At 47.0% G+C, this 12246-nt stretch overlaps 1 protein-coding gene across 3 annotated transcripts in view; it reads left to right on the top strand.

Moving 5' to 3' along the window:
* SCAMP5 (secretory carrier membrane protein 5) overlaps positions 1–12246 on the top strand; it is a 28428-nt gene that overhangs the window by 9347 nt on the left and 6835 nt on the right. Inside the window, exons 2-4 of one of the 3 annotated variants that reach the window (XM_021940743.2) lie at positions 7092–7141; positions 8999–9052; positions 9871–9999. In XM_021940743.2, the coding sequence (XP_021796435.2) occupies positions 9046–9052; positions 9871–9999 (136 nt within the window). In that variant the 5' untranslated portion in view covers positions 7092–7141; positions 8999–9045. Of the gene's footprint in view, positions 1–7091; positions 7142–8998; positions 9053–9826; positions 10000–12246 lie in introns of those variants that run through there. The other 2 variants (XM_031668466.1, XM_021940742.2) reach the window with 2 other exon arrangements.

The raw sequence follows: 12246 nt of genomic DNA, 5'->3' as shown, positions 1-12246 counted from the left end.
CAAATACAGATATGTATATTTTTCCCCACTTTTTATTTTGAAAAATTCAAAGCTACAAAAAAGTTTAAAGAATAGGGCAATGGGCTGGGCACAGTGACCTCATGCCTGTAATCCCAGCACATTGGGAAGCCAGGGCGGGCAGATCGCTTGAACCCAGGAGTTTGAGACCAGCTTGGGCAATGTAATGAGACCTTGTCTCTACAAAAAATAAAAAAATTAGCTGGGCATGGTGGTGCACACCTGTGGCCCCAGCTACTTGGGAAGCTGAGGTGGGAGGATTGCTTGAGCCCAGGAGTTTGAGACTGCAGTGAGCTGTGATTATGCCACTGCACTCCAGCCTGGGTGACAAAGTGAGACCCTATCTAAAAAAATAAATAAATAAAATAATGCAGTGACCAACTGTATACCCTTCTCCCATCAATTGTTAACATTTTGCAACATTTGCTTTATCTTTTATTTTTACTTTTTTTTTTTGAAATGGAGTTTCGCTCTTGTTGCCCAGACTGAAGTACAATGGCATGATCTCCGCTCACTGCAACCTCCACCTCCCGGGTTCAAGCGATTTTCCTGCCTCAGCCTCCTGAGTAGCTGGGATTACAGGCATGCACCACCACGCCTGGCTAATTTTGTATTTTTAGTAGAGACAGGGTTTCTCCATGTTGGTCAGGCTGGTCTTGAACTCCCAACCTCAGGTGATCCGCCCGCCTCGGCCTCCCAAAGTGCTGGGATTACAGGTGTGAGCCACCATGTCCGGTCTATTTTTACTTTTTAGAGACAGGGTCTTGCTTTATTGCTCACTGAAGGCTTGAGCACCTTGCCTTAGCTCCTCATGTAGCTGAGACTATAGGCACACGCCACCATACCTGTTTCTGCTTTATATATGTGTATAAATTTTTTTGCAGAACCATTTGAAAGGAAGTTACAGACCAGACACTGCTTCTAAAGACCAGCGTGTATCTTCTAAGAACAAAGATGTTCTATAGGCCGGCATGGAGGCTCACGCCTGTAATCCCAGCACTTTGGGAGGCCAAGGCAGGTGGATCTCTTGAGCCCAGAACTTCAAGATCAGCCTAGGCAGCATGGCGAAACCTTCTCTCTGCAAAAAATACAAAAATTAAAATTAGCCGGGCATGATGGCACGCGCCTATAGTCCCAGCTACTCAGGAGGGTGAGACTTGAGGATCTCTTGAGCCTGGGATATGGAGGCTGCAGTGAGCTGTGATTGTGCTGCTGCACTCCTCCAGCCTGGGTGAGAGAGTGAGACCCTGTATCAAAAATGAAGAAAAAGAAAGAAAGAAACAAAAACATGCACACACACAATACCCAAGAAATTTAATAGTGAATAGTAGTATCTTCTATGCAGCCTATATTCATGTTTCTCTAGTTGTCCTAAAAATGTCCTTTGTAGCTGTGATTTTAAAATCCAGGACCTGGCCGGGTGCAGTGGCCTGTAATCCCAGCACTTTGGGAGGCCAAGGCGGGCAGATCATGAAGTCAAGAGATGGAGACCATCCTGGCCAACATGGTGAAACCCCATCTCTACTAAAAATACAAAAATTAGCTGGGCATGGTGGCATGCGCCTATAGTCCCAGCTACTTGGGAGGCTGAGGCAGGAGAAATGCTTGAACCCGGGAGGCAGAGCTTGCAGTGCAGTGAGCCGAGATTGCGCCACTGCATTCTAGCCTGGGTGACAGAGTGAGACTCCGTCTCATCAAAAAAAAAAAAAAAAAAAAAAAAAAATCTAAGATCTGGGTTGGTGTGGTGGCTCACACCTGTAATCTCAGCACTTTGGGAGGCCAAGGCAGGCGGATCTCCTGAGGTCGGGAGTTCGAGACCAGCCTGACCAACATGGAAAAATTCCATCTCTACTAAAAATACAAAATTTGCTGGGCGTGGTGGCGCATGCTTGTAATCCCAGCTACTCCAGAAGCTGAGGCAGGAGAATTGCTTGAACCCTGGAGGTGGAGGTTGCAGCAAGCCACGATTGTGCCATTGCACTCCAGCCTGGGCAACAAGAGCAAAACTCCATCTCAAAAAAAAAAAAAAAAAATCCAACAGGCTTCCCCATTGCATTTGGTTGCATGTCTCTTTTGTCTCCATTAATTTAGAAAGTTCCCCCTGCCAATTTCTGTCTTTCATAACAATAACATTTGTCTTGTAGAATTTCCCACAATCTGAATTTGTCAGATTGTTTTTTCATAGTTATTTTCAGATTAAACATTTTTTTTGGCAACAGTATTCATCCGTGACCTTGAGTCCTTCTGTGCACAGCATAGCAGGAGGCACATGATGTTCTTTCTTTTTTTCTTTTTTTGAGACGGAGTCTCACTCTGTCGCCCAGGCTGGAGTGCAGTGGTGCGATCTCGTCTTACTGCAACCTCCGCCTCCCAGGTTCAAGCGATTATCCTGCCTCAGCCTCCCGAGTAGTTGGGACTACAAGTACGTGCTACCATGCCTGGCTATTTTTTGTATTTTTTGGTAGAGACAAGGTTTCACTATGTTGGCCAGGCTGGTCTGTAACTCCTGACCTCAAGTGATCCGCCTCGACCTCCTTCTCTTTTTTTTTTTTTTGTTTTTTGCTTTGTTTTTTTGAGATGTAGTCTAGCTGTGTCACCCAGGCTGGAATGGAGTGGCATGCTCTCCGCCCATTGCAACCTCCCTCTCCTGGGTTCAAGCTATTCTCCTGCCCCAGCCTCCGGAGTAGCTGGGATTACAGGCACCCGCCACCACGCCCAGCTGAGTTTTCGTATTTTTAGTAGAGACAGGATTTCACTGTGTTGGCCAGGCTGGTCTTGAACTCCTGACCTTGTGATCCTCCTGCCTCAGCCTCCCAAAGGGTGTGGGATTACAGATCATGACCACTGCAAGGCCCTCCCTCTTTTAAAAATAAAGGCTAGGCCGAGGCGGTGGCTCAAGCCTGTAATCCCAGCACTGGAGCAAACAGTGGATCACGAGGTCAAGAAGATGAATCATCCTAGTAGCTTACAGTGAAACCCTGAAATCTCTACTAAAAAACTCCTAAAAAGTAGCCAAGCCCAGTGGCGAAGCCAGTGATCCCAGCTACTCAGGAGGCTGAGGCAGGAGAATAAAGTAAACCCAGGAGGCGGGCTTGCAGTGAGCTGAGATCTGGCCTGCACTCAGCCCAAGCGACAGAGTAGGGCTGTCTCAAAAAAAAAAGAATCCACTTGGATTCATGGATTTTTAAAACAATAATCCATGGGCCCGAGGCGCAATGTGGCTCATGCCTGTAATCCCAGCAGTTTGAGGCTGGGGTTGTTAAGGTGGATGGCCCAGGGCCAGGGATTCAAAGACCAGCCTATGGCCAACATGTAAGGTGAAAACCTGTCTCTACTAAAAATACAACAACTGGCCAGGTGCAGTGACAGGCCTGTAATCTCAGCTTGCCTCCCAGGAGACCAAAGAAGTAGGCGGATCACGAGGTCTGGTCAGGAGGACTATCCTAGCTAACACGGTGAAACCCTCTCTTTTCTCCACTAAAAAATACAAAAAAATTAGCTGGGCATGGTGCTGCCTGTAGTCCCATGCAGCCTCGGGAAGAGCACTGAGGCAGGAGAATGGAACCAGGAGGCCCGGGCTGCAGTGAGCGAATCATTACTCCACTACTCCCTTCTGAAGCGGCGGGAGACTCACAAATCTCAAAAAATAAATAAATAAATAAATAAACAGTTAGCTGGGTGTGGTGGCGGGGTGCCTGTAATCCCAGCTACTCGGGAGGCTGAAGCAGGAGAATCACTTGAACCCAGGAGGCGGAGGTTGCCTGAGCTGAGATCACGCTGCTGCACTCCAGCCTGGGCAACATAGCGTGACTCTGTCTCAAAAAAAAAAAAAAAAAAAAAAAGAAAGAAAGAAAAGAAAAAAAAATTCACATAGTTATTATTTTTGATACTCTAATTGTCCCAAATTTGGTTGGTTGTAGCCTTTTCAGATTGGCTCTTGTGTCCTTTTGACTTGCCTCCATTAGTTATTGAGTACTTTCTTCTTTCTGATACCACAGGATGTTCCAGGCTAACCTTGTATTTCCTTTTCCTGGCTTGGAACCAGCCATATATATTTTAAAAATTCTGTGTTCATACTGATACCTCCGCTTTGAATCCAACACCACAAGGCTCTTTCTTACCTTTCCATGGTCTGTATTCTGTCTCCTTCAGTGAGAACCCACCTTCCCCAAATCATCAGCACACTGACTCATTTGCCCTCTTCTGTAGTATACATGGCAAAGCTTTAGAGTAATTGCAGCAGTACCAGCAGTAAGAGTAAACCTACTAAAATTCATGACTTTTTTGCAGTTTCTTTTTCTTTTTTTGAGACAGGGTCTTGCTCTGTCACCCAGGCTGGAGTGCAGTGGCGCAATCACACCTCACTGCAGCCTTGACTTCCAGAGTTGGAGTGATCCTCTCACCTCAACCTCAGGAGAAGCTGGGACTATAGGCGCACATCACCATGTCCCGCTAATGTTTGTATTTTTTTTTTTTTTTTTTTTTGAGATGGAGTCTCACTCTGTCGCCAGGCTGGAGGGCAGTGGCATAATCTCGGCTCACTGCAACCTCTGCCTCCCAGGGTCAAGTGATTCTCCTGCTTCAGTCTCCCGAGTAGCTGGGACTACAGGCACATGCCACCACACCCATGTAACTTTTGTATTTTTGGTAGAGATGGAGTTTCACCATGTTGGCCAGGATGGTCTTGATCTCTTGACCTCGTGATCCACACGCCTCGGCCTCCCAAAGTGCTGGGATTACAGGCGTGAGCTACCGTGCCTGGCCATGTTTGTATTTTTTCTAGAGACTGTATCTTGCTGTGTTACCCAGGCTGGTCTTGAACTTCTGAGCTCAAGTGATTCATCTGCCTTGGCATCTCAAGGTGCTGGGATTCCAGTCATGAGCCACTGCACCCAGCCTGTTTGCACTTATTTTTGCCCTTGAGGTTTATCTTTCTAAGAGTACACAGAATTACTGTGATCAAAAGTTACTTGGGCCCTTTTTTTTTGTCTGTAAGATTGTTAGCAATTTAAAGTATAGTTAGCTTGATTTGTTTTTGTTTCAGTTTTAGGGTTTGCTTTTCTTTTTGGTTTAAGTTTTTGAAATATGGAAGTCATTTTATGTGTACAAGTATATTAAAAAAGCTTGTTAACAAGTATGTAAAGAGTGGAAGTCTCTCTACTCATCCATTACTTTCTGGTTGATTCTTCCTGTGTTTCTTTTCAAAAATAAGCAAATTCATATGTGCATTTTTACTTCCCCTTTCTTACATAAGGGGTAGTATATGATTTACACTTTTCGTCCTCTCCTTTTTTTTTTTTTTTTTTAAACTTAATATATCCTGGAAAGCATTCCACAGCAGTTTACTGAGTTCATCTTTATTTTTTTAAAATTTATTTTATTTTTTTGAGACATGGTTTCACTCTGTCACCCAGGCTGGAGTGCAGCAGCGCAATCTTGGCTCACTGCAACCTCTGCCTTTTGGGTTCGAGATTCTCCCACCTCAGCCTCATGAGTAGTTGGGATTACAGGCTCATGCCATCATGCCTGGCTAATTTTTGTATTTTTTTGGTAGAGATGGGGTTTCACCATGTTGGCCAGGCTATTCTCAAACTCCTGACCTCAAGTGATCCTCCTGCCTTCGCCTCTGAAAGTGCTGGGATTACAGGTGTGAGTCACCGTGGCTGGCCTCTTTTTTACATCTGTGTAATACTCTATTGCATGATGCATCTTGTATATTTAAATAGTCACATTTAGGTTGCTTTCAGCATTTTGCTAATGCAAGTAGTGTCATGTTGAATAACGTGTGTGTTTGTCATTTCTTATATCTGGGTAAATGACTAACAGGATCAGGATTATTAGGTTAAAAGGAAAATATATTCTTATTCTCTTCCTTTTCTTTATTTATTTTTTTTATTTTTTTATTTTTTTTTTTTTGAGACGGAGTCTCGCGCTGTCGCCCGGGCTGGAGTGCAGTGGCCAGATCTCAGCTCACTGCAAGCTCCGCCTCCCGGGTTTGCGCCATTCTCCTGCCTCAGCCTCCTGAGTAGCTGGGACTACAGGCGCCCGCCACCTCGCCCGGCTAGTTTTTTGTATTTTTTAGTAGAGACGGGGTTTCACTGTGTTAGCCAAGATGGTCTCGATCTCCTGACCTCATGATCCGCCCGTCTCGGCCTCCCAAAGTGCTGGGATTACAGGCTTGAGCCACCGCGCCCGGCCTCTTCCTTTTCTTTAACATGAAAGGTTTACCATACAGACTGTTGTACATCTTGCTTTTTTTAACTAATCATGTTTTTGGAGATTTTTCCATATCAGTACCCGGAGAACCTCTTTCTCTTTTTAAAATTTTTAACAGCTGCAGAGCATTTTTAAAAATAGCTGCGGAACAGTCCATTGTATGACTGTACCATTGGTTTAATCAGTCCCCTATTGATGTTATCCTTTGTTATTCAAAACAGTGCTGCAATTAATGCACCTGTGTATGGATATCATTTCCTGATTGTCTCTATCATACCCTTCTCTTTTCTTTTTGTGGTAGATGTTACTGGGTTTTTATATCTGTATTTGATCCCATATCACAAAAGGGCCCAGAAGATTGTAATTGCCCGATCTTTTAATCAGGTCCAGAGGAATTTGACTGGAATGCTAGAAGTGTTTTTATGTGTGTGTGTGTGTGTGTGTGTGTGTGTATGTTTTTCCTTTGAGACAGTCTTGCTCTGTTGCCCAGGCTGGAGTGCAGTGGTGCAATCACGGCTTACTGCAGCCTCCACCTCCCAGACTCAAGCAGTCCTCCCACTTCAGCCTCCTGAGGAACTGGGACTATAGGCACGCACCACCGTGCCTGCCTAATTTTTTATTTTTTGTAGAGATGGAATCTCACTATGTTGGCCAGACTGATCTTGAACTACTGGTCTCAAGTGATCCTCCTGCCTCAGCCTCCCAAAATGATGGAATTACAGGTGTGAGCCACTGCGCCTAGCCTGAAGTTTTTATTTTAAAGCAAACTTCTCATGGAAGTCTAACACACAGGAGATTGCACAAGTTGCAACTGTATGCTTGGAGAATGTTCACAAAATCTACCTCTGTGTATCCAGCACCCCTACCAGGAACAGATGCTGGGCCCCCAGTCGCTGCCCCATCAAGGGTAATACTGTCTTGACTTATAATACCATAGATTAGTTTTTCCTGTTCCAAAACTTTAAGCAAATTTCTGCCCAGCTTTTAAATGTTGCATTGCCTTAGCACTTGGTTGTGGACCATTTTCTGCTGTTGACTATATAAAATGTCCACCAAAGTTACTGTTCTAACAAGGTGATTGCTGCTTGGTTTCCTTGGCATTAACTTGCCAATGATTACTTACCATGGGTCAACCAGGCCTGCTGCTGAACTTCCAGGAGGAGAGCATGTTTGTACATTCCAGATTCCTATAAGATGCCCTGTCCAGGTGTCCCCCAGCGTCTCATATCCTGCATGTCCATAGCACACGCTGCTTGTCCTCCCCTGGAACCTCCGCCTCGTCTCACACAGGCTTGTCATGATGGGTCTCCACCATCCACTCGGAGTTAAGTGGGCAGGGAGTCTTCCAATTGCTCCCTTTCCCCTACTCCTTAAAACCACCTCAAGACCCCTTCAAACTTGTCTCCGAAGGGTCTCAGGGAGCACAGCCTGCCTACCTTGCCTCTCTAGCCTCATCTGCTGCTCCCTCATTTGCATTCTGCTTTGGTCATAGTGGCTTTCTTTCCCTTATGATAGGTGGCTCATGCCTATAATCCCAGCACTTTGGGAGTCCAAAGCGGGAGGATTGCTTGAGGCCAGGAATTTGAAACCAGCTGTGCAACACAGCAAGACCTCCTATCTACAAAATATTTAAAAATTAGCATGGTAGCCTGTCCCTGTAGTCTAGCTACTCAAGAGGCTGAGGCAGGAGGATGGCTTGAGCCCGGGAGTGCCACTTTACCCCAGCCTGGGTGACAGAGTGAGACCCTGTCTAAGAAAAAACACAAGTGTGAAGCTCCTTCCTAGTGAGGAACTGTCCCTGTAGGATGCTTTCCCATCTGTCTGGAAGGCTGTTTTGCCCGGGGAACTCTTCTTCATTCTTCAGGTCTTTACTACCACTTGTATTTAATTTCCCTGAGGCTGGGTACAGTGGTTCATGCCTATAATCCTAGCACTTTGGGAGGCTGAGGCAGGTGGATTGCTTGAGCCTAGGAATTCAAATTAGCCTGGGTAATATGGCGAAACTCAGTCTCTACAAAAAAATATAAAAATTAGCTGGGCATGGTTCATGCCTGTAGTTCCAGCTACTTAGGAGGCTGAGCTTGGAGGATCATCTGAGCCTGGGGAGGCTGAGGCTGCAGTGAGCTGAATTTGTACCACTGCACTCCAGCCTGGGCAACAGAGAGAGACCCCATCTCAAAAAAAGTTTTTTTTAATTAAAATAATTTAATTTCCCTGACTCCCCAGACCAGATTAGATCACTGTGACATGCTATGTATGTTTTCACGGCAGCTGTGCTTGCCTTTTATATGATTTACTGCAGAGGTGATTGTTTCATGGGGAGAGCAGGGACCACATCTGTCTTGCTCATTCTCTCTTCCAGCACCATATAAGTGTCTTAATAAATGAACAAAGGCAAAAGGAGTGAAGGGAGGCTAGCCTGTGACCAAGGCTGAGGCTCAGTCTGTACTTCAAGGTCAAGGAATAGAATGTCACTTGGCTTTCCCTATATGGGATCCCTTCCCAGGTTCCTTTCCCATCCTTGGATGGGGTTTTCGGAGGGTAGATTTTGTACCTTGAGGCAGAGGGCAGGAGCAGCTGGGAAGATGCAGCTGGTGGAAGGGTGGCTCTGGGAGGAGGGGAGCTGCCTCAATTGTGTTCACGGTACTGTGGGAGTATGTGTTGGGTCCTGTCCTGGGGAGCTTGCTATGCAGATGGGGAGTAGAGAGGGACTGGGTTGAGTGTGGTCTGATCTCATCCTTTTCTGGCTTTTCTTTCCTTCCAGTTCAGGACAAGAGGTGTGGGCAGGCCACTGGGCTGACTGGTACCATCATGGCAGGTAAGGAGAGGGGCAGGCTGTGTGGGTAGGACATGACAGTGAGCATAGCGTGGATGGCCCTCTTCCTGGTCCCCTTATCTCCCCTAGTCTTTGGAGGCCAGGTTCTTTCCATCTTATTGTCCCTAAGCTTTCCCCACTCTCTCCACTGAGGCCTGTCTGAGAACCTCAACGTGACATTGTCTAGCCCTCTGTCAGATCTTTGGTCCTAGGGACCAGGAATTGAGCACCTTGATGTCCTTGTCTTACTGTCCATCTGCCTGATTAGTGGCCCCCCTCCCCTCTGTCTCTATTGCTTTCTAATACTCTGAGGCCTTTTTTTATCTGGTTCAGAAGGCTCAGAGGTATAGAATGCCAAAGTTGGAGGGAACTTTAGGAACCGTGTAGCCCAGCCCCCACTCCAGCAGATAAACTGAGGTCTAGAGAGGGGCGATGATTTGCCCCAGAGCACAAATGCTGAATGGAGGCTGGAACCCACATCTGTAGATTCTCACGCATCCCGCTTCCTCTGCTTGGAGCTGCCCCCACTGAGAGGGTGGCACCTTGAGGCCCCGAGACAGTGTCACTCAGAATTAAAAAACAATAACTGTGGTCTGTCAAGGTGACATTGTTTTTTATTCTGAGTGACACTGTCTTAGGGCATTTGGCTACTTTGGGATCATCTCAGCTGACCTGGGGAGGTAGGGACGGCTGAGTGGGGAAAACAGAGTGGCCGGTGGCCACAGGGGCCAATAGGGCAGCACAGCCAGAGAAATGATGAGCGTCTTGGATTGTCAGGGGAAAGACTGGAGGTGATGTTGTGCAATGTGTCTCATGCACAGAGAAAGTGAACAACTTCCCACCATTGCCCAAATTCATCCCGCTGAAGCCATGTTTCTACCAAGACTTTGAGGCAGACATTCCTCCCCAGCATCTCAGCATGACCAAGCGCCTCTACTACCTCTGGATGTGTGAGTGCCATGGGATGGGGGTGGGCCAGGGTGACTGGAGGAGGAAGGAAGACTGGGCGTGCTGGGCAGCAGGATGGGGTGCCCACAGGCCTGACTGTCCTTCAGTCCCACTGTGGCATATGCGTGGACCATAAGTCTTCCCCTGCCAGGCTCCCAGAGGCTTCTTCCATGGGCCACTTCCCCAACTGGGCCTCAGTTTCCATCAACCTCCCCATCTAGGCCTCTCCTCCCTTCCTTCCCCTCCACCCTCCTTTCACAGAGCATCTGGACAGGGGTCCCTCTCTGCAGTGTAATCCCTGTCTTCTTGCTTCCCCTTTCCCTTCCACTGGAGTAACTTTCCAGGGAACATCTGAGGACTGTCAGGACCTCAGGATTCTGGATTTGGAGAGGAATCCTTCCCTCAAAACCTTATTTGTCTTGCTTTCTCTGGAAGATTGCTCAAAGAGGAGGATTCAACTGGGAGCTGGGAGCTGTGGGGTCATGTTCGCCTGGACACTGTGCTTCCCAAGCAGCAGGTTCCTCATTTGTAGGAAGAGAGTATTGGCTTGGCGATTGCTGTGATTCCATGCAGCTCTGTGTTGGGTGGTCTGTACCTGTAAGAGTCTAATGTCAGGCACAGTGGTTCACACCTGTGATCCTGGCACTTTGGGAGGCTAAGCCAGGAGGATCACTTGAGGTAAGAAGTTTAAGACCAGCCTGGGCAACACAGCAAGACCCCTATCTCTCCAGAAAATTAAAAAAAAAAAAAAATTAGGCCTGTGTGGTGGCTCACACTTGTAGTCCAGCTACTCAGGAGGCCAAGGCAGAGGATCCAATGAGCCTAGGAGTTTGAGACCAGTGTGGGCAACATAGCAAGACCCCATCTCTTAAGAAAACTAGCTAGGGATAGTGGCACTTGCCCGTAGTCCTAGCTACTCAGGGGACTAAGGTGTGAGGATCACTTGAGCCCAGGAGTTCAAGGCTGCAGTGAGCTATGATCATGCTACTGCATTCCACCTTGGGTGACAGAGTAAGCACCTGTCTCTAAAAAAAAAAATTAAATAATCTAGAATTCTTTATTTAGAAAACCTTAGCATCAATGTTCTAAGGTTTTAAGGTTGAGAGTGTAAAGGCCTCATTTCTGGTGATCTGCAGCAGGTGGTGGGAAAGGTGTCGTCTTGGGAGGATGGGACTTGGCTGTGCTGAGGTTGGTTAGAAGGTACCTCTTAGGCATGTGAAGGGAAGGCAGGCTGGCTATCCTGTGCTGGGTGTGAACCCCAGAAGCCAAAGATACCCGCAGTGTGACTACAGTTGGATTCTGCTATGTGTGACATTGCCCTCAGTGAGGCCTGCACGTAGCTGCCTACCTGGGCAGATGCTTGCACATGCCAGGAAGGTGGTAAAATATGCTGTCTTTGCAGCAGGTCCCCCATGGCATGGTAGGAAGAGGATGGGGCAGATAGACTCCGTTTCAAGGCCTGGCTTGGCCTTTGAGTGAAGAAGGGATCTCCTACCATGTAACCTGAGAGAAGGGGGGATGGAACAGGTGTGGATAAGTCTGTAGATGTTGGGAAGCAAATAAGGAAGTTAACTCTGATGGCTTCTGTTTTTTCCATCAAATATGATGTAGTGGGGAGAGTGGGCTCAGGACGAGGCTATGGCCATGTTTGTAGACAGAGAGTGAGGACACTCTCCAAAGAAACCTGGCCCCTAAGATTTCTGGGCCATACACAAGGTCCATTTGAGGTTGGCTGATGTGAATTTATACTCCTGCCAGTCTTCCTCATGGGGTCCCCTTTTTTCTCAGCGACATTCAGCTCAGGTACAGATGAGAATTATGTTCATCTAGGATGAGTGTGACCAGAAGACAGGGCAGGAGAGGGAATAAGAAAATGAGTAATGAATTATGGAATCTAAGCTGGATAGGGGGAAGAGTGAAGACAGACAGAAACTGATCGCTAGAGAGAGAGGGGCTGAGCCCATGGGTATCCATTCCAGAGAGGAAGCAGAGTAATTGCAGCAGAAGTGTTTGAGCAAGGGAGCTGGGGACAGGTTGGACTAGGGAGAGATGTAACCAATGTAATAGGTTAGTGTCTTTTCTATATAAAGAGCAAATAAAATCAGTTTTTAACACCAAGCCTCCAGGAGATTTTGGGACAATGAACAGGGATAGAGGAAATACAGCTGAATGTACAGGAAGAAATGCCCACTCATTATGAGGGGCCCTGAGATGGGTGACATGGTGGTCAGGCCAGGCTTGTGGGTCAC

This window comes from Papio anubis, chromosome 7 (genome assembly GCF_008728515.1).
Source record: "Papio anubis isolate 15944 chromosome 7, Panubis1.0, whole genome shotgun sequence".
NCBI lineage: Eukaryota > Metazoa > Chordata > Mammalia > Primates > Cercopithecidae > Papio > Papio anubis.
The sequence above is the reverse complement of the archived record's forward strand: the minus strand, read 5'-3'. Positions and strand labels throughout refer to the sequence as shown.